Raw genomic sequence first — 22760 nt, forward strand, 5'->3', positions numbered from 1 at the left:
CCTGGGGTGCTACAAGATGCTTTTAAGAGTGTTGTAGGGTGCTGCTTAGTATTAGCACTGCTAGATGTGCAAGCATCCAGACACATTTTGTAAGAAAATCCCTGAGGTTTGAAATAAGAATCCTTAGTGTCCAAAGCATTCTGACCTGCTGTGGTCTTTCCAAGTTATTTGCAACAGAATTGCTTTATTATTTTTTCCATAGTCAAAGAAAAAAAGAAGCAAGCTAAGAGCAAGAATTTTCCAAGGGGTACTTCATATCTAATAAAGGGTGCCTGGAGTCTAATAAGGTTGAGAACCACTATTCACCGTAGCCTGGCTTCAGTATATGCTATGCTCAGATTAGTCCTTTATACAACTCAGTTTCAGTCTTAAAATAGGCTGCCTGTTAATCTGATTTAACATCTTAATAAATGCCGGGCTCTAGGTTAACATGCACAGCATGTGTTAACACACAGAGCAAGTGTTTTCCTTTTTAGGCCAAATGTGAAATATATAGATGACACAGTGTTAGGTTGTTTGAGCCAAGTCAATTAACTTGTGTAAAAACAAGAGCCAAGAACTCATCTAAAGGGGTGAGTACATGTCTCTAGCCAACGTTCAGTGTCTTCATGCCATCTTACACTGATATTTGACTTCCTTTTTCAGTTTGGCCAGGAGAAATGGCTTCTCTAGTTCATATCATTAAGTAAATTTCTTATACAGGACAAATGCACTTATTTTCCTCTTGTGAATCCTAATGTCAGTCTCATCTTTTAATTGGCTGTATGAATGAGGGTTTTATGTTATTCATTATTCCCTCTCTTTGTCATTGCCTGATGTTTTACGGGCTAGGTTTGTTTGAATTCAATTAAATACTTTTAGGTTTGTTTATTTTTAATACAAGTTACTATACAAAATTTTGGCACTGTAAAGTCACTTTTTTCACTTTGTTTGCCAAACAGTGCAAGAAGTGATACTTGGTTTTAATACATATCTTTATTTTACTACTAATAGGTGCTGTAACCAAGAAAAAAAAATCATCTAGTGGCTATAGTAAGGGTCTAGAAGCTGAGTATTCTGAGTTACATAATTTGGGCTACAGCTGATTCCTGTGTAGCCTCTCTGGGTTTCTCAAAGTCTTATTTGGGCCATGTACAGACTTTACATTTCTACTGGGAGAATTATAATTCTCCTGATAGACACCACGAGTGTACAGACATTCCAGCTTTTGCTCCCAGAGAAAAAATGTCAGTCCCAGGAGAAAAATAACCCACCTCCAATCAGTTAAAGTCACTCCTGGAGAGTGAATGCTTGTACACTTTCCCAGTGGCTTAATTCTTTCCAGAGATTAGCAGAGGGGAAGAGCTGTAGGAAAAGGCTCCTGTGCCTTCCATATACTGGGGTCACCCTGACCTGGAGAAGGTGCAGGGGAGGGGAGTAGCTGCTGTGACCCCTCCTGTAGACCAGGAGAGAAGGAGCAGCCACAAGCTGCTCCCTATCAGCTCCTTGAACATCTGAGAACCTGGAGTGAAAAGTGGGCAGGAGGCTATGCCCTGCTGCATAGTCTGCTTGGCTCCCAGACATTTGGAACCAAACAGAGGGAGTGGTGTTGCAAACCTCCTGTCTGCTTCTTACTCTGGACCAGGCCAAACTGGAAACTGGACTTTCCCCAGACCAGGATCACCCTAGTTTTAGAAAGGCATGAAGAGCACGGGAGAGAGGGCAGTTGCAGGCTGAGTAGAATGTACTGCTTCCTCTCCTGGAATCATTTCTAACGATGGATGATTTCTCCTGGTAGAAAATAACTCTTGCGTGCAGACTTAGAAATAGGTAATATCACTGTTTTGTAGAATGACTATAAAAGATGGTATAAATACATGTTGTTTTCATTATTCATGTGGACTGACAGCTGAGGTACCACCAATAAGAGATGGTGATTCCTTGGACATAAGTCAAATTATCCTGTATCTTTTCTGTCCAGACTAAAAAATGGTTTGGAATCTATAATGCCAAAGCTAAAGATGTTGTAGTTAGTTGGGGTATCCCCAATTCTCTAAAAATGAAAGTGACTGGTTGCCCAAAATAATACTAGCAGAATTTATGTATTGCCTATTTGGCTATTTACAAATATGATTTACATACTGACTAACTTAGAAAGATGAAAAAAATAAATTTGGGGTTCATGAATTAAATAGAAAATATTTTTCTGTCTTCAGGTTAGTTTATGCTACACCTATGAGACTAAGGATGCTCTATGTTTAGTATTAACCATTATGAATGGAGGAGATTTGAAGTTTCATATATACAACATGGGAGATCTTGGCTTTGATGAAAAAAGAGCTGTTTTTTATGCTGCAGAGCTATGCTGTGGCCTGGAGGACTTGCAGAGAGAAAGAATTGTTTACAGGTAAGTGTTAGCTGCAATAGTAAAACTTGCTTGTCTACTCAGCATATTATTTTGTAGAATGAATATCAGGATTCTTGCTTTAAAATAAGGGCAACCAATTAGTTTCTAAGATGCCCCCCAGGCTTGCCTTCTGCCTGACTTTAGATCAACATGGGTAAATACCTCTTGCTTTAAAGTAAGTTGATTTACTTTGTGTCCTTAATGCTTTTATAGTCTTTTTCTGTAAAATAAAGTTCCATTCAAAAGTCCATGTAATTTGAAAAAAAATCAATCATATATTGGGCTTGTAAAAAACAAAACAAAAAAAAAACCCGCAGAATTCTAGCTAGTCTAGTGTATGGCCAATAAGCTTCAGGGATTCAACAAGAGCCCTTCTCTTGCTCCCCTCCAACTACTGATTCATTGGGGGGGAAGCGGGGGACACAGAAATGCTGTACAGTAAAGAAATGCCCCTTGGCAAGGTAGCCCTGTATAAATCTCTCTCAAGTCTGTCTCTGGCACTGCTTATCCCAGACCCTAATGTCTTCTACAAGGAAAGTTTCTCTCTCTTTTTTTTTAAATTAATGGAACCATCAAGATGTATGTGCTATCACAGAGTAACTTTTATCCTTACTGCTGTGGTCTATGGCTGTCTTTACACTGATTACCTCCATAGGTAGGTAATCAGTGTAAAGACACTAAAACCTAGTGGTAGGTTTTAGATGTTATAATCCATTAGGCTAAACTAATTTGTGAACACTTTGGATCAGCTCTTTTATCTTTTTTTCAAATGTATGTAAAGTAACCAATAACTTGGGCCAAAACAGATATTTAAAAACATATGATGATTATCATACACTTTCAGAATATTGGGGTCGTGGTCTTCTTGTTTCTTCATACATATAATGTTGGGGGTGGCAAGAGACACAGAAGTCAAGTGACTTGTCTGTGGATATTGGTGCCAGCCAAAGTGCAAATCCAGCTTTCTCAGTTCATTACATGACATAAATAGAATGTCTCTGTCTGTGCCAGGGTATTTCTTGCACTTAAACCATTTAATTCAAGCAGGAGGCCAGCAACATTTTAAAATGTTTTGAATGAAATATGTTCATGGAAGTAGATGATTTGTATCACTAGTTTGGCAGCTATTGCTTTCCAAGCTTACTTGAATAACTCTGCAGCTGCATCTAATTTGCAACCCTGTTTGTCTAATAGAACAAGCGCTAGGCTCTGCTAATTGTACCAGTTGTACAGGTTTCTAATATGGCCTTAAGATGGGAGCAGAGATCAGACTGGCAGATCTTCGGCTCTACTGCTCCCTCCAGCGGGCTAGAACTGCATCTGAGGCCTGTAACTGAGGACTGAATAAAGCTGTAGAGCAGAGGCTAGCAACCTTTTCAAGCTATAGGATGAAACAACCCAGTTCCAGCCTGGCATGGCCAGGTGGCTTTGGCAACGCGTTACCAGCAAGGAGGATTTGCCTGTGCCAGGGCCAGGCAACTGGGAGCTGCACCATCAACACTACCTTTTTGTCCTACCTCCCTGCTCGGGGCATGAGTGTGGCTTCCAGCCAGAGGTGAGCTGCACTGAGGCCAAGAAGGTGGGAGCTGCACCCATGCTTTTGTCCTGCTTCTCCCCAGCCCTCACTCCTCAGCTGAAGTGTCGGGTCAGTCTCCAGCTGGCGAGAAGCTGTGCTGTGCTGGACAGATGGAAGTTGCATCCTTACTGGTGTGGATATTTCTGTCTCAAACTCGTCCTCGGGCAACCTCCAGAGCTCTGAGTTTCTTCCCACTGTCCTGCCACTGGCTCCAAGGAGCAGACTAAGGTTGCTTCAAGAGAGCTCTTGATCCCACACTTCAGCTCCTCTGCCCTTATGCTGGACCCTGTGGCTACAGTGAGTGATCTCTGCTGGCATCAAGTGGTTTCCCACTTTTAAGTAATGAAGGAAGAAATTATATGTCTCCCTCTCCAGGGAGAGGGTCATCCTGGGAAATCACCTGCCCAGAAGTCATAGGTAACCAGTAAGGAGACAAACAACAAAAATATTTATTAAAAAGCAGAATAAGCATAACAAACCAGTGACCATATGTTGAGAGACAGACAAATATAAGAGTACACAAACAAAAGGAAATACCAAAACATTGACTTGTTCTTACCTTACACCTTAAATCCAAAAATGCAATCCTTAGCTAATTTCAGGGGTCTAAATGCAATCTCTGGCTCTGACCCTTTCTATCAGGGCCTCCTGCATTTCCTTATTAGCTTTTTTACCCAGCCTCCTTAGCTGGGGACTCAGCCACTCCCTTTTACTTGGGAAAACTGAAGGCAAAAGCTATATTCTCTAGGCAGTCTGGCCATTAACATGCCAACCCTTCATTTCTACTGGGTGCTTCACACTATGCCAGTAATTTCCTAACCCCTGAAAATGCATATTTACCAGACTGCAATCTTGTATCCTTTTAGATATGCAGATTCATTCACCTGAGAGGCTGTTTTTTCTCCTGCATAGTAGTTTCATTAGCTAGGTGTTGGACTTCTTTTAAAATATAAATATGTAATTGTCTGTCCAGACCTGGGCTTCCTTGCTTCTTAGCACTTCTGAATGGAGAACAAAAACACAAACCAAGTCAAATGTTAATTCTTCACCATTGACTATAAGTGCAAACAGTTGTGGGTGATTCAAGATAATTGCTGCCTTACTCTAATACAACCTTAGCTGAAACCTAATAATATATTAAGATTACATGTATATTGAATACTATAACATGTACAGATAGGAGAACAACAGAACTGAACACAGCTTCACATTAGCTACAATTAGAAAATAACCACCCTAATTTAAACTAGGTTCGCTGAGGGTTGGAGACCAAAGCCCTGAGGTAAGTGGGGAAGCAGGAGACTTGGAGGAAGTCGACCTTGTGGCTGCCTTTAAGTTCATCACGGGGGCACAGAAGGGAATTGGTGAGGATTTATTCACCAAGGCGCCCCCGGGGGTTACAAGAAACAATGGCCACAAGCTAGCAGAGAGCAGATTCAGATTGGACATTAGGAAGAACTTCTTCACAGTTCGAGTGGCCAAGGTCTGGAACGGGCTCCCAAGGGAGGTGGTGCTCTCCCCTACCCTGGGGGTCTTCAAGAGGAGGTTAGATGAGTATCTAGCTGGGGTCATCTAGACCCAGCACTCTTTCCTGCTTATGCAGGGGGTCGGACTTGATGATCTATTGAGGTCCCTTCCGACCCTAACATCTATGAATCTATGAAGCACAAGGAGAAGGGGACAACTGGGGAGGCCTCATTTTATTGAGGAAGTAGGGCATTCGGCTAGTGACCTTGGATGTCTGTACACAAATTCACAGAGACTGGGAAACAAGCAGGGGAAGAATTGGAAGTCCTTGCACAGTCAGGTAACTGTGACATGATTGGAATAACAGACGTGGTGGGAGCTCACATGACTGGAGCACTGTCATGGCTGGGTATAAACTGTTCAGGAAGAAGAGGAGGAGGAGTTGCATTGTATGTAAAAGAGCTGTATGATCACTTGGAACTCCAGTGAAACTAGAGATAGGCTTGTTGAAAGTCTCTGGATTAAGGTCAGAGGGGAGAGTAACAAGTGTGATGTTGTGGTGGGTGTCTGCAATAGACCACCAGACCAGAAGGGTGAGGTAGATGAGGCTTTTTTCAGACAACTAGCAGAAGTTTCCAGATCACAGGCCCTAGTTTTCATTGGGGACTTCAGTCATCCTGACACATGCTGAGAGGGCAATACAGGCAATCTAGGAAGTTTTTAGAGAATGCTGGAGACGACTTCCTGGTGCAGATGTTGGAGAGGCCAACTAGGGGCCATGCTCTTCCTGACCTACTGCTCACAAATGGGGAAGAATTGGTGGGGGGATGTAGAATTGGATGGCAACCTGGGCAACAGTAAGCATGAGATAATCAAGTTCAGGATCCTGACAAAAGGAAGAATGGACAGCAGCAGAGCAAGGACCCTGGACAAGGCAAGTTCAGCACCCAGAGTACTGTACTGAGTAACATAGTTTGGGGAGAAGGTGAGGAGCCCTTGGTGGTAAAGAACAGGTTAGAGACTATTTAGAAAAGCTGGACGTGTACAAGTCCATGAGGCCAGCTGCAGTGCATCTGAGGACACTGAGGAAGTTGGCTGTTGTGACTGCAGAGCCACTCACCATTATCTTTGAAAACTCATGGTGATTGGGGGAGGTCCCAGATAATTGGAAAAGGGCAAATATAGTGGCCATCTTTAAAAAAGGGAAGAAGGGAGGATCCAGGGAACTACAGATCAGTCAGCCTCACCTCTGTCCCCAGAAAAATTATGGAACAGGTTCTCGGGGAATCCATTTCTAAGCACTTGGAGAAGAAGAAAGTGATCAAGAACAGTCAGCATGGATTCACCAAGGGCAGGTCATGCCTGACCAACCTGATTGCCTTCTGTGATGAGATGACTGTCTCTGGATGTGGGGAAAGCAGTGGACATGATATACCTTAACTTTAGCAAGGCATTTGATATGGTCTCCCACAGCATTCTTGCAAGCCAGCTGAGGAAGTATGGGTTGGTTGGATGAATGGATTGTAAAGTGGATAGAAAGCTGGCTGGATTGTTGGCCTCAGCGGGTAATGATCAATGGCTTGATGTCTAGTTGGGAGCCGGTATCAAGTGGAGTGCCCCAGGGGTTGGTCCTGGGGCTTAATCAATATCTTCATTAATGATCTGGAAGATGGGATGGATTGTACCCTCTGCAAGCTTGCAGATAACATCAAGATGTGGGGTGGGGAATAGTAGATATGCTGGAGGGTAGGACTAGGATTCATGGTGACCTAGACAAATTGGAGGATTGGGCCAAAAGAAGTCTCACAAGGTTCAACAAGGACAAGTGCAAAGTCCTGCACTTAGGACAGAATAGTCCCATGCACCAGTACAGGCTGGGGGCTGACTGGCTGGGCAGCAGCTCTGCAGAAAAGGACCTGTGGGTTACAGTGGACAATATGCTGAATATGAGTCAGCAGTGTGCCCTTGTTGCCAAGAAGGCTAATGGCATACTGGGCTGCATTAGTAGGAGCATTGCCAGCAGATCGAGGGAAGTGGTTATTCCCCTCTATTCTCTACTGGTGATGCCACATCTGGAGTACTGTGTTCAGTTTTGGGTCCCCTACTACAGAAGGGATGTAGACAAGTTGGAGAGAGTCCAGTAGTGGGCGGCCAAAATGGTTAGGGGGCTGGGGCACATGACTTCTGAGGAGAGGCTGAGGGAATTTGGCTTTTTTGGTTTCTCAGAAGAGAGAACTGAGGAGAGGATTTAATTAGCAGTCTTTTAACTCCCTGAAGGGTGATTCCAAAGAGGATGGGGCTAAACTATTCTCAGTGGGGGCAGATGACCGAACAAGGAGCAGCGGTCCCAAGTTGCAGCAAGGGAAGTCTAGGAAGGGAAAACCTTTCTCACTAGGAGGGTGGTGAAGCACTGGAACGGGTTACCTTGAGATGTGGTGGAATCTCCATCCTTGGAGGCTCTTAAGGCCTGGGTGGACAATAGAGCTGTGTGAAGCTTCAATAGCCAATTCGATTCAGAGCAGATTTGGACCCATTCAGCGGCCGAATCTCCAAATCCGAATTGAATCGGAGACCCATTAAAAGGTCTGAATCAAATTAGAAGCCTCTGAATTGATTCACAAAAGATTCGGTGCCGATTCAGAGATTTAGCCATAGACTAAACAGGCAGCAGTCCTTACCACGCTGGACAGGACACAGCTGCCTCCAGCTGGTAAGTCTTGTGGAGCGGGGAGGTAAGGGGCATGAGGGGGGCAGATCAATGGTCCCACAGCAAGGGAGGAATTGGGACCCGGGCTGGGGCAAATACTGCCCAGGGAGGGGGTACGGCGGCTCGCACCACTGTGCACCACTGGTCTGTGCTCTGCAGGGCGGGTGGAGCCAGGGCTGCTCTCCGGTTGCTGCTGGGCTGTGCTCTGTGGGGCGGGTGGAGCCAGGGCTATGCTCTGGGCTGTGGCTGGCCCTAGCCACCCAGAGTGTAGCCCTTGCTCCACATGGTCTGTGGAGTGCAGCCCGGCAGCAGGCAGCTGGGGCTAGCCTCTTGGAGCGCAGCCCTGGCTCTGCCTGCCCCGCAGAGTGCAGCACTGGCCACAGAGGGGGTAGAGCAGCTCATGTCGCTGCGCGCTGCCGGTCCAGGAGCTGCTTGTGTGGCGGCTTGCCAGTGACTATCATCACTGCTCCCGCCGCCAATTCAGGAGGGCATGGGGTGGGCGCATGTGCCCCAGGATCTGCGCTGGGCAGGCAGAGCTGGGGCTATGCCAGATGAAAGGCAGCCCCTGGTCCCAGCACCTTCCATGCCCCGCCCACCATGACCCCAGCCAGCATGGGGCTGGTGCATGACTGAGCCCCTGTGCTGCCTCCAGACAAATTACACGTAGCAACGGGAGCCAGCCCAGCTTCCCCATGGCTCACGGATGAGCAGCGGGTTTGCCCCATCTGGATAAGCAGCAGCAGGGCATAAGGGGAGCATGTGCCGCCTGAAAACTTGCTGCAGCCCCCCCATAGTCCCTGCTTTACCACCTGCCCTGCCCCGATCCCGAGACATATGCTCCCCCCGACATGCCTGCTGCTGCTCCATGGAAGAGCAGCCTATGTCTGCCTGCTGCTTGGCCGTGACCCCCAGCACTCAGGGTGGCTCAGGGAGGGGAGTGGACAGGGGCTGAAGATAGTGGGGTTGCCACTCACCTCCCTGCTGGATGTTTCTAGGCTGCTTTGCATCAGGCAAGAGTCAGAGCCATCCTTTTGTGCACATAACAGCCTAGGGTGCATTCACTCCTCTTCCGTTGCTGTGTATGGCTGCTGCACACAATGCCCCTGATCACACGCTGTTCTCCCTGCTGCTTCAAGTGGCTGATGCAGACTGCAGCCAGAGTGCTGCTGCCCATGGTGGGCAAGGGCAAGCATAGCAGCCAGAGGGGCTGTGCACAGTAGCGGTTCTCAGCCGGTTTAGTGTTTAACAAACATAATACAGATCTACCCAAAACGTGGCCGCAGGTCAGATAGAATCAGTTGGCTGGTCAGATACAGCCCACCCCTGTATGTTGCCCACCCCTGCTGTAGCCTAATTAAGCAGAACATGTTTACTGCATGCAGTAAATGATACTGAGAACCCAGCTTCATAAAATACCCTTTCAGTCTTACATGTTGCTAGGTTTTTGGTTGTAGTCATGTTGGTCTAAGTACATAGACAGGCAAGGTTCTTTTGGGTAGACATGATATCTTTTATTAGACCAACTGAGTAGTTGGGGAAAAAGTTCTTTTTTCCAACTAATAAATTGGTCAAATAAAAGATATCACATCTACCCAAAGAACCTTGCCTGCTTTTTCAGTCTTAGTATCCACAATTTTACTGTCTTAGTATCCATATCACTTTACAACTATTGGCCTGACCCCACCAGATTCTGAACAGATTCAGTTGCAATTAATTGTGTTGTGGATTAAGGATGTACAGTGTGCAGTAGGACTGGAGCATTAATTCATTGGTATATCATAGTTCTGAGCTAGGAAGTGTATTTGAATCGTCTCAATTGTAACTACTCTCTGTTTGTGGGTGATTCCCATACTGATTTAAATTGAAATCAAGTACATGTACTAGTTTAAGAATATAAGAACATAATGATAAAACAAAGCAAAAACAGTAAAATCCTTTATTTTTTCAGAAGTTAGTGCATTGTTTCATAGATTCATAGATGTTAGGGTCAGAAGGGACCTCAATAGATCATCGAGTCCGACCCCCTGCATAAGCAGGAAAGAGTGCTGGGTCTAGATGACCCCAGCTAGATACTCATCTAACCTCCTCTTGAAGACTCAGGATGGAGTCGCCTATGACGAGCACTCGTCGCCTCCTCCTCTGGGTCCTCGTGGATCTCTTGATCAGTTCGGAGTTTGAAGAACATGGCGTTTCTTCTTGCCCAAGGGTTTCCTCCTCCCCTTCCATCTCCTGCAGGGTCACCAGGGCCTCGTACCTGTTCACCAGTCGGACTGGAGAAGCTGGTACTGGTTCGCTGCGAGCTGCTCCGGTCCTGGCTGTGACCGTCTGCCACTCTGCTGTGGAGGGCACTCCCCGGGCTGCTTCTTCCTTGGGTGCCTGGGCCTGCAGGGAAAGGAAATAACTGTCAATTTCATCCTCCGCCTCCCTGATCCCCCTCAACCTGCTAACCTCCTCCCGGAGCTCCCTCACCTGCGCCGATTACTTTTAATAACCTGTTACAAATGTAAACCAGCCTTGAGAGAACTTCATTTTAGGACAAGAAAGAAGTTCAACTAGAGTTGAATATTATCCCCTTTGGCTACATGAAAAAGTATGTTAGAGGCCATCAGCTATGTTAATTGCAGCTTTGTTCTAAATACAGAATAGAACTGCAATGTCTGTCACTCTAAAAATGGTCCCTAATTGATCTTGAAAACTGGAACTGAATACCACTCTTTGTGTTGCAGACTAAGCCTTAATTAGTCATTTACCTAGTCTAATTATCCAAGGCCTGACTTTTCAGAGCTTTTCAGTTCCTATTTACTTTCAGTGGAGTTGAGTAAGGATATTTAGCCCTTTTGAAAGAGATTCTCAATAGACATGATTAAAATTGTTTACTCAGTAAAAACGTAACTAATCCACATATTTCTGGCAATGATTTAACTTGAGCTGTTCTTATGGAGCCTGCATATGGAGCAAGAAGTGTGTGTTTGAAGAGGCAAATAAACAAGACAGTCTTAGTCCAATGTAATTTCTTAATTAGGACACTTCACTTATTATTTGTGGCTAGAATTCCCTGAATCCAGAGGTGAAACTAAGCTTAATTCTCTTTTCTTTACAATTGGTTTTGTTTCACTTTAAAACAAAACCAAACCTCATTAAGTAGCAGGGAGAGGAGAGAAGCATTGCTGTTAGGGCTTCGGTAGCTGATTTGATTCGGAGGAGATTTGGGCCTATTCAGCAGCCAGATTTCTGAATCGAATCGGGAGACCCATTAAAAGTTCTGAATTGAATTGGAAGCCTCCAAATTGATTCAGAAAAGATTCGGTGAAGATTTGGAAATTTGGCCACAGACTAAACAGGCAGCAGTTCTTGAAGGCTCTGGACACAGGTCAATGCCCCTGCAGCGAGGGAGGGATTGGGTCTCGGGCTGGGAACCGACCTGGGGCAAGCGCTGCCCAGGGAGGGGGTGGGATGGCTCATACCACTTCATGCCACCAGTCTAGGAGCTGCTTGTGTGACGGTTTGTCCAGTGGCTCTCGCTGCTGCTCTCGCCACCAGTCCAGGAGGGCATGGGGCAGGGGCACATGCCCCAGGATCTGCACGGGGTGGGGCCAGGGCCCTGGATGGAAGGCAGAAGCTGCTGGGAGCAGAGGGTATGCCCCCCTGCCACTCGCGTAGCCAGTGCGGGGCTGGCACAAGATTGAGCCACTGCTCTGCCTCTGGACAAGTGGTCCTCAGTGGCAGGAGCCAGCCTGGCCTCCCTGCACCTCCCGGATGAGCAGCAGCTTCACCCTAGCTGGGCGAGCAATGGCAGGGCATATGGGGGGGGGGGGGAGGGGGAATATGTGCCTCTGGATCGGGGCGGGGTGGGCAGCAGAGCAGGGCTGCAGTGCGTTTTCAAGGGCCACATGCTCCTCCCCCCCCCCCCCCATGCCCCGCTGCCACTTGCCCAGCCAGGGTGAAGCCTCTGCTTATTCGTGAGGTGTGGGGAGACCGAGCTGGCTCCTGCTGCTGTGCGCTGCTTGTCCAGAGGCAGCACAGGGGCTCAGTCTCGCACTGGCCCCACACCAGCTGGGCTAGCAGTGTGTGGGGCATAGCCCCTGCTCCCAGCACCTTCTGCCTTTTGCTTGGTACAGCCTTGGTCCTGCCCGCTTTGCACAGATCCCTCCCAGACTGGCAGTGAAAGCAGCAGCAAGAGCTGCCGGACAAACCGCCGCACGAGCAGCTCCCAGACAGGCTGCATGCAGCAGCATGAGCTGCCTCACCCCCTCCCTGGGCAGGGTTGTGCTCCGGGCAGCAAGACCCTGCTGCTGGGCTGCACTTCACAGGGTGGGCAGAGCCAGGCCCACACTCCGGGAGGCTAGCCCCAGTTGCCCTGGCTCTGCCCGCCCTGCAGAGTGCAACCCAGCAGTGGGGACTTGCTGCCTGGAGCGCAACCCTGGCTCCACCTGTTCCACAGAGACGGCCTGATGGTGGGCAGTTGAGGCTAGCCTCCCAGAGCACAGCCTGGCCCAGCCCACCCCATACAGATCTGGGGCATGCCCACTCTCACTCCTATGCCTTTCCAGACCAGTAGCGTGACCCCCTTCCCCGAGTCCACCAACACCCACCCCTGGCTGGGCAGCTTGTCCCAGCCCCAATCCCTCACTCGCTGTTGGGGCGTTGATCTGCCCTCCCCACCCCCTTTCCCTCCCCCATCCACCCACCACAACAGACTTACCAGCTGAAGGCAGCTGTGTCCAGCATCAAGGACTGCTGCCTGTTTAGTCTGTGGTCGAATCTCTGAAGCAGCGCCGAATCTTCGGATCTGATTTGGCCAAATTGAATCAGGACAGTGATTCAAATCGCTGAATCGAATCGCTGTCCCTCCGAATCAGCCAAATCCAAATCGAATACTTGCCACTTCACACAGGCCTAATTGCTGTCAAGGCTGCAGGATAACTTTATCCTAAAGGAGAGTTAGAGGAAATAACCTGTGTGCCTTGTCAGTCTGTGATTCTCTGATTCTTTGATGTCTTGGTTGTTCCACTGGACTGACTTGGGGTCTGCATTTTCAACAGGAGTGGCAGCTCTTGCCATTGCTAAAAGAAAAGGCTTCTGCCTTAGATAACAGCCCAAGAAGAAAAAGAGAGAGCATGTTTTAGCCAGTGAACTATTGATAGCTCCAAAGTTCACATCACCGTGCCTAGAGCTTATCATGTATTCCAACACATGGGACTTAAAATCCAGCATGTGTTGGGCTACTAAGTGCTAAAAACATGCTAGAAGTGAATTGTAAAACCCATTAAGCAGCAGGCATCGTGGTTAAGTTTGGGTAGGCTTTAATCAGTATCAGGAAAGATGTCCTAATTTAGTGGAGAGTTGTGTTTGGAATGGAGGACTTGTGTGCCTCTGTTTCAAGGAGATTATTTCAGTTCATAATGAATGTAAAGTTTTGGCCTAAAATGTGTACAGTCCCTGTGTCTTTTTCTTTTCTCTTTTTTTCCCCTTTTCTCTTTTTTCGTCTCAAATAACTAACTCTCTCTCTTTTTAAAACTGAAATGGATTCCACACTTCCTACGCGACTTGATCTCCCTGACCTTCTTAGTCTTTTAAGTTCTTTAGTGTTAGTACCTTGCTATATAACTCCTCCCTCTGACTAGATTCATTTTTTTCTTTGTTTTTATAGGGAGTCATCATTTAACTGATCTTGCTAAACCCAGGCAAACACACTTCTAAAAGTACAACTTCCCCTGCTTCAAAAAATAACCACAGCCCATTTCTTTGGCCATACATTTATAATGCTTGGGGAATATTAATCCTAGCTTGTCTATCATATTTGACTTGATATTTCTACATAGTTCAGTGTATTTAGTGAAGAATTATCGTTACTAACAGTTCAGTATCTCAGAGCAGTGTAAACCCCGCTAATCTTTTTGAAGCTGCAGGGAGAGTATGGGTGCCGAGATCACAATAATATACAAATTAAAATTTGTTCCTGACATGAGAGTTAACCTTTCACAGAAAGTTCCCTTCAACCCCTAATGGCTGGATAAAAGTGGCTTCTCAAGTCTGTCGTGCAAATGATTCCTTCTGTCAAGTTTTTTAAAGCATTACCTGTCTTTTCTTACCTACCACATGCCTACAAATAAGAATTGCATCTTGTTTTGGGAAGGCAGAATGAAGAGATGCAAGTTGTTCCCTCCTCCTCCTCCTCCACCTCCCCTCCCCTGCCTCAAAACTTTCCCTGCCACAGCATGGGCTCACCATAACTGAATTCTCTTTGCCTGTCTAGTTCTCAGGATCACTCACCCTCTCCTTGCAGCTCCAAAGCTGAGGTTTTAACTTTGTCACAGCTGCTGCTAACTTGACAGCAGCTTTTGGTTATGTGTGGTATGCAAGTAAATATGGTATTTAGTGCTTTTAAATGGAAAGTTCTACTTATGATGCTTTCTTCATGAAAACTGATCTGGGTATGGCAACAAACATAGGACCTAAGTGGATAGGGAATTACTTGCTTGTGAACTGTGAACACATACTGCGTTAATAGAAAGTGCAAGTGCAGAGGCCTGGGTAACAGTTTAGGGAGAAAAGTCATAGATTTCATAGATGTTTAGGGTCAGAAGGAACCTTAGTAGATCATCGAGTAGTAGATCAGCAAGTCTGACCCCTTGCTCTGGGCAGGAAAAGTAGGGGGGAGCTCCGTATCCTTTGGAAGCCCATTCCAGATTCTGGTAACCTTTACCATAAAGAAGTTCTTTCTGATGTCTAATCTAAATCTGCTGTCTGTCAGTTTGTGGCCATTGTTTCTAGTAACTCCAAGGGGTGCCCTCGTAAATAGAGCACCTCTTATTCCTTGCTGTCCCCACCCCCCGCATTAGTCTGTAGAATGGCACTAGATCCCCTCTCAGCCATCTTTTGGTGGAGACTGAAGAGATCCAGGGCCCTCAATCTCTCCTCGTAGGACCTTACCTGCAGGCCCTGAACCATCTGAGTAGCCCTCCTCTGGACCCCTCTTGAGGTTTTCCACATCTCTCTTGAAGTGCAGTACCCAAAACTGAATGCCATACTCCAGCTGCGGCCTGACCAATGCCACATAGAGGGGAATATCACCTCCCTAGACTTGTATGATAGAGTGCAGTTCACTTTACTGATTGCTTCATCACTGACGACATGTTCATCTTGGAGTCGACTATGACTCCGAGATCCCTCTCTGCTGCTGGGTTGCTTAGTAGGGCTGTGCAAAGCTTTGGTAGCCATTTCAATCTGGAGGAGATTCGGCCCTATTCGGTGGCCGAATCCAAATCAAATCAGGAGACCCATTAATCTCTCCAAATTGGATTCAGAGAGATTTGGCCATAGACTGTACAGGCAAGCACTAGGCAGTGCCAATGGGAGCAGCTGGGGGAGCAGCTAGACGAGCCCCGGCTTCAGCCGGCAGCCCTGGGAGAAGCCGCGGCTTGTCCAGCTGCTCCCCTGGCTGCCCCCGCCCCACTGGGTTAAGGAGGGCAGTGGTGGCAGCCCCGAGAGAAACCGTGGGGGCTGGGGGGAATGATTGGGAGCTGAGGGGAATAATTAGGGGGCTGAGGGAACAAACAGGGGCTTCCCCCCAGTTCTTGGTTCGATTCTCCCAGCTTCTAGTCATTCCCCCCAGTCCCTGTGGCTTCTCCCTGGGCTGCCAGCCCAAGCTGTGGTTCATCTAGCTGCTCCCCCAGTTGCCCTCCCTCCAGGGTGAGGCAGGAAGTGCTGGCAGCCCCAGGAGAAGCCATGGGGGCTGGGGGGATTGAACCAGGAGCTGTGGGAACAAACAGGGGCTTCCCCCCAGTTCCCAGTTCGATACCTCAGCTCACCAATCATTCCCCCCAGCCCCTGCGGCTCCTCCCGGGGCTGCCAGCACTGCCTGCCTCACCCTGGCGGGGTGGCAGCCATGGGAGCCAGGGCTGTTGCCTCAAGCCAGGGCTCGTCCAGCTGCTCCCACTAGCACTTCCTGCCTGTATAGTCCTATGGCTGAATATCTTCAGATTCGGCCGAATTGAATTGGGACAGTGATTTCAATCGCCAAATCGAATCGTTGTCCCACCGAATCCGAATCCAAAGTGAATACTTGCTGCTTAGGAAGCCATCTCCCAGTCTGTATGTGTGTTGGAGATTCCTTCTCCCAAGGTGCAGTATCTTGTACTTATCTTTGTTAAACTGCATCCTATTCTGCTCTGCCCACTTTTCCAACCTGTCCAAATCCACTTAAATCTATTCCCTGCCCACTAGCATGTTTACTTTGCCCCATAATCTGGTGTCATCTGTGAATTTGGACAGAGTGCTCTCCACACCCTTCATCTATGTCACTGATGAAGATATTGAACAGCAGCGGTCCGAGGACCAAGCCTTGGGGGACCCCACTGCCCACATCTTTCCAGTTCGATGCCGACCCATCCACCACCACTCTCTAGGTTCGAACCCTAAGGCAATTTGCCACCCCACCTGATTGCGTAATCATCTATGCCACAGCCGCTTAGTTTATTTATGAGAATGGGGTGAGACACCATATCGAAGGGCTTTTTAAAATCCAAGTAAGTGACATCAATCTTGACTCCTGCATCTAAGCATTTTGTGACCTGGTCATAAAAAGAAACAAGATTAGTCAGGCAGGATCTACCTGCTATGAACCCATGCTGGTTGCTGTCTAGCATTGTTTTTCCTGCTGGACTCCCACAAATGTGATCCGTAATTTTTTCAAAGGTTTTCCCAAGGATAGAGGTGAGACTAACCAACCTGTAGTTACCTGGATCCTCCTTCCTCCCCTTCTTGAAAATAGGGACCACTTTGGCCCTTTTGCAGTCCTCTGGGACCGGACCTGAGCGCCACGAGCACTCAAACAGTTGTGCCAGTGGTCCTGCTATGACAGTAGCCAATTCCTTCAGCATCTTTTGGATGAAGATTATCTGGGCCTGCTGACTTGAACACATCCAACCCCTCCAAGTGTCCCTTCACTAAGTCGGTGCTAACTGTTGGTGGACTGGTGTCCCTTCTGTGCCTGCCAGTAGTCCAACTGGGAGATTTGTCTTGATCTGTGTTTAGGAATACAGAAGCAAGAAACTCATTGAAAAGCTCAGCTTCATTCCTCTTATCTGTCACCAATTGCCCAAGTCTCTCCTGTAGGGGTCCTGTGTTACTATGCACCTTTTTGCTCCCTATATACCTGGAGAAGGACTTTTTGTTCCCTTTAATTTTTGTTGCCAGCCTGATTTCCATTGCTGTCTGGCCTTCCTAACTGACTCCTTGCAAGTGTGAGACAAGGAGGTATACTCCACCTTGGTAGCTACCCCCTCCTTCCACAATCTGTATGCCTCTTTTTTTTCATCCCTAGGCTTTCCTGGATTTCCCTGTTCAGCCAAGACGGTTTCTTGGCCCTTTTGCCCCCTTTTATGTGCAATGGGATTGTCCCCTTCTGTGCCCAAACGATTGTTCCCTTGAGGAGCGACCACCCTTCCTGGACTCCCATCTCACCTGTGCTTTTGTCCTTCAGTGCCTTGCTTACTAACCTCCTGAGCTCACTGATGTTTTGAAGTCCTTGTTTACAAAGGGTAAGGATGGCTATTCTGGAATGTTTGTTTATTGTAAGAAATGGGTTATCAAAGCTTTTTTTGTAGCTGGCATGTGTTTGATCTTGGTTGTCAGTACAGAAGACTGTTGGCTATTGTTGGTAAGAATTTTGTATTTAACTTTGTCAATAAAACACTAGGTATTCAGTTATATGAAACATTTCTAAAGAGAATCTGCTTTCTAGAGAAAATGTCAGCTTCTTGTTACAATACTCATTGTACAATACTGAACATATCAAAATCCCCAAATCATTTATTGATATTTCCATGAGAATTTGGGGGAGGGGCAGAGGGAAGGGGACCTTTCTTTTTTTTTTTCCTCAGCCTCTTCTTAACTTTCTTCATCGACAGTATGTGAAGTTGTAATATTGTGTATTATAAAATGAAGTTGTAAAACTTGAGATGCTTATAGCTATTTTGTACCTAACTCTCAGTTTCTAAAGAGAATAACTGATTATAAGTATCGGGTTGTGCAAACTCTGCTTGATAGTGGCTGTAACTTTCCCTTTCTGATGACTGGCTTTTTGTTTTGTTTTCCTTGTAGAGACTTGAAGCCTGAAAACATCCTTCTTGATGACTGTGGTAAGTAAACTCAAACTTCACCTGCTGGCATGTATGTTAAAAATTGTTAAATATATTCTGAATTCAACACTGAGTTTTGAAGGAGGTTCATAGATTCATAGGTGTTAGGGTCGGAAGGGACCTCAATAGATCATCGAGTCCGACCCCCTGCATAGGCAGGAAAGAGTGCTGGGTCTAGATGACCCCAGCTAGATGCCTATCTAACCTCCTCTTGAAGACCCCCAGGGTAGGGGAGAGCACCACCTCCCTTGGGAGCCCGTTCCAGACCTTGGCCACTCGAACTGTGAAGAAGTTTCTCCTAATGTCTAGTCTAAATCTGCTCTCTGCTAGCTTGTGGCCGTTATTTCTTGTAACCCCCAGGGGCGCCTTGGTGAATAAATCCTCACCAATTTCCTTCTGTGCCCCCGTGATGAACTTATAGGCAGCCACAAGGTCGCCTCTCAACCTTCTCTTGCGGAGGCTGAAAAGGTCCAGTTTCTCTAGTCTCTCATCGTAGGGCTTGGTCTGCAGGCCCTTAACCATACGAGTGGCCCTTCTCTGGACGCTCTCCAGGTTATCCGCATCCCTCTTGAATTGCGGCGCCCAGAATTGCACACAGTACTCCAACTGCGGTCTGACCAGTGCCCGACAGAGGGGAAGTATCACCTCCTTGGACCTATTCGTCATGCATCTGCTGATGCACGATAAAGTGCCATTGGCTTTTCTGATGGCTTCGTCACACTGCCGACTCATGTTCATCTTGGAGTCCACTAGGACTCCAAGATCCCTTTCCACTTCCATGCCACCCAGCAGGTCATTCCCTAGGCTGTAGGTGTGCTGGACATTTTTCCTCCCTAGGTGCAGCACTTTACATTTCTCCTTGTTGAATTGCATTCTGTTGTTTTCTGCCCACTTGTCCAACCTGTCCAGGTCTGCTTGCAGCTGTTCCTTGCCCTCCGGCATGTCCACTTCTCCCCATAGTTTTGTGTCATCTGCAAACTTGGACAGAGTACATTTCACTCCCTCGTCCAGGTCACTGATGAAGACATTAAAGAGTATCGGTCCAAGGACTGAGCCCTGCGGGACCCTACTGCCCACACCCTTCCAGGTCGAGACCGACCCATCCACCACGACTCTCTGGGTGCGACCCTCTAGCCAATTCGCCACCCACCGGACTGTGTAGTCATCCAAGTCACAGCCTCTTAACTTGTTCACCAGTATGTGGTGGGATACCGTATCGAAGGCCTTCCTGAAGTCTAAGTATACGACATCCACTCCTCCTCCTGTGTCCAGGTGTTTCGTAACCTGGTCATAAAAAGAGACTAGATTGGTCAGGCATGATCTGCCTGCCACGAACCCGTGCTGGTTTCCCCTCAGCATAATTTGTCCTGCCAGGCTCTCTCAAATGTGAGCCTTGATAATTTTTTCAAAGACGTTGCCTAGGATGGAGGTGAGACTGACTGGCCTATAGTTGCCCGGGTCCTCCTTCCTCCCCTTCTTGAAAATGAGGACCACATTGGCCCTTTTCCAGTCCTCCGGGACTTGGCCCGTGCGCCACGAGCATTCAAATATTCCCACCAGTGGCTCTGCAGTGATGTTGGCCAGTGCCTTCAGCACCCTCGGATGGAGCTCATCTGGGCCTGCCGACTTAAAGGCATCCAGTTCTTCCAAGTGACTCTGCACCATCTCAGGATCTACGCATGGAAGTCTGGCGCCTTGCTGCTGCCTCTCTACAACCCCAGTGAGAGACTTGTCGTGCCCCTCGCTTAGGAACACTGAGGCAAAGAACTCGTTGAGGAGTTCAGCCTTGTCCCCCCTGACTGTCACCAATTGTTTCTGCCCATTTAGCAGGGGTCCTATTCCTCCCTGGGCCTTCCTTTTACTCTCTATATATCTAAAAACAATTTCTTGTTGTCCTTTACTTGGGATGCCATCCTCAGCTCCATGGTAGCTTTGGCCCATCTAACTGCCTCCCTACAAGCACGAGCAGAGGAGGTATATTCGTCTTTGGTGATCTCTCCCTGTTTCCACTTTTTATGTGCTCCCCTTTTGTCCCTTAGGCGGTCCTGGATTTCTGCGGTCAGCCAGGGAAGCCTCCTGGCCCCTTTCCCTCTTTTACCTCACATGGGTATTGTCTCGCTTTGTGCCCGAAGGATCGTTTCCTTAAGGCACAGCCACCCTTCTTGGGCTCCCATCACTTCAAAACTCCTACTCTGCAGTGTGTCCTTGACTAATCGCCTGAGTTAATTGAAATCAGCTTTCCTAAAGTCTAGCACTTTCACCCTACTAGTTACCTTACCCACTCGACGTCTTATGGCGAATTCTATTATAAGGTGATCACTGTCCCCCAGATGGCTACCAATCTGTAGGTCCCCTACCATGTCATCCCCCGTTGCCAATACCAGATCCAGTATGGCATTCCCCCTAGTGGGACCATGTACCTCCTGTGTCAGGTGGAGGTCCTGTACACAGGTTAGAAACCTGCGTGAGCGGTGGGACTTTGCCATCTGCGTCTCCCAGCAGATGTCCGGGTAGTTTAGGTTCCCCATGACTACCGCCTCTTTAGCTTTTATGGTCTCCGTGAGCTGCCTCAGGAGCCCCGAATCTCTTTCTTCCCCTTGATGTGGGGGTCTGTAGCAGACCCCTACCACCAAATCCCTTTCTCCTTGCCCCCCATGTAGCCTAACCCACAATCCTTCTACTTCCTCATCCTTGGATTCTGTCTTGATGAGGGTTGATGTATAATGCTCACTGACATAGAGCGCAATCCCTCCCCCTTTCTTCCCCACCCTGTCCTTTCTGTACAATCTATAGCCCTCAATATGTACCGCCCAGTCGTGGGATGAATCCCACCAGGTTTCCGTTAGCTCTACTAAGTCGTAGGTGTTTTGTGCAAGCAGGAGCGCTAGTTCATCCTGCTTGTTCCCCATGCTCCTAGCATTAGTATATAGGCACTTGAGCCCTGAGACAGGTGCCTTTGCTGCCCCCCCGCTCCGAGTCCCAAGGGACCCCTTATTTCTTACCTTCTTGTTTCTTACCTGTGCCATAGTGCTGGCCGCCCCGCGGCTTGCAGGTTCCCAATGTTCTCTTTCTTCAGGCTGGGCTGTCCTTGTGGGTGCCACATGGTTTGGTGGTCCACAGCTTCCCCCGCCCTCATCTTCCCCTCCCCCCAGCAAGCCTAGTTTAAAGCCCGCCGGAGGAGATCCGCCAACCTAGAAGAAAACACACACTGACCTTTGGGGGACAGGTGAAGCCCAGATATTAGAAGGTTAGATATTTCCTTATCAAATCAATGACCAATCACAGTATATTAGTAGGCAAGTGTACCTATTTGTGCTTTAAAAAGTGTGCTTTTTTCCAAAAAATATAAAAAACTGAATTTGAAGTCCTTCATACAAGCCTTAAGCATTGGATACCATCTGGATAATCAGAATTTTCACTTTCTGACATCTTCTGTTATGGGCAGAAAACATTATATGCAACGTGAACACAACTTTCTTCTAGATAAAAATTATTTTAATATCTGAACTAAAAATTATGATATTATGGCTGAATGGAAAAAATCATAGAAATCAGTATACATGACATGAGTCAAATATATTTTTCTCTGCAAACAAGAATCCATACAGGATGCCACCTTCATTTTCCTATCCCCTTCTTATACTGTTAATGTTAAAATAATCTTTTAACTCTTCCTTATAGAAGATGAAAGCTGCTATTAAGCTTTTTTCTCTTTTCTCAAAGCTGGGCTCAGCCATCAAGCTTGTTATTATTTTTAACTGATAAATATTGTAATTCTGAGGGAAAACTGTTACATGAAATCACTAATACATGTTCATTTTACAAGTCAAACAGGTGGTAAATTTCCAAAGTGGTACATAGGAACAAGTCACCTTCCACAAGCTAACACTTTACTAGACAGCAAGTTTAATATTAATTTTTTTTTTCTCAAGTAAAGGCTTACAACCTGACAACCTAATTGGAAAATTGTGGCCTTGCATGGCTGCTCTAGAGCACAATGCCTCTGACAGAGAGAAGGCATTCTTGTTTCAGAGCGCAAAGGAGGCTAATTAGAAAATGGTTTCAGGAGACTAGGTCCTGTATTTTATGGTATCACCAGATGTCAGTGAGTGGAGAAGCATCCTCCTGCATTTGCAATAATAGTCTGAAGAATTCAAATTCGTATTTATTTCCTGATCTGTGTGTTGAGAGGCAGTCAGCTCTCTGAACTTTCTACCTAAATTATATATTTTGCATCAGTAAAATTCTTGCTCTGTGCTAAAAAGGGAAGAAAAAAGTCTCCCTAAAGAACTCTGGAGATCTAACTACCTATGTCTGAGAACCCTTTGCCTACTCATTGAAAAGTAACACCTAAAACTACTACATCTGACAGAGAATAGAACTGTATGCAATAAATTTGGATATGTGCTTTTTTGGGTATTAGTTCTAGTTTTTATCATGTGGTTTTTCAAAATCTATTTCTTACATGGATTCATGTCCACA

At 46.9% G+C, this 22760-nt stretch overlaps 1 protein-coding gene across 2 annotated transcripts in view; it reads left to right on the forward strand.

The window, feature by feature from the left end:
- GRK4 (G protein-coupled receptor kinase 4) overlaps nucleotides 1–22760 on the forward strand; it is a 96056-nt gene that overhangs the window by 50124 nt on the left and 23172 nt on the right. For both annotated transcript variants that reach the window (XM_014607656.3, XM_059721529.1), the window contains 2 exons: nucleotides 2196–2386; nucleotides 18241–18278. In XM_014607656.3, the coding sequence (XP_014463142.2) occupies nucleotides 2196–2386; nucleotides 18241–18278 (229 nt within the window). The remainder of the gene's footprint in view (nucleotides 1–2195; nucleotides 2387–18240; nucleotides 18279–22760) is intronic.

The sequence above is a fragment of the Alligator mississippiensis genome, chromosome 2 (assembly GCF_030867095.1).
Source record: "Alligator mississippiensis isolate rAllMis1 chromosome 2, rAllMis1, whole genome shotgun sequence".
NCBI classification, from domain to species: Eukaryota; Metazoa; Chordata; order Crocodylia; family Alligatoridae; genus Alligator; species Alligator mississippiensis.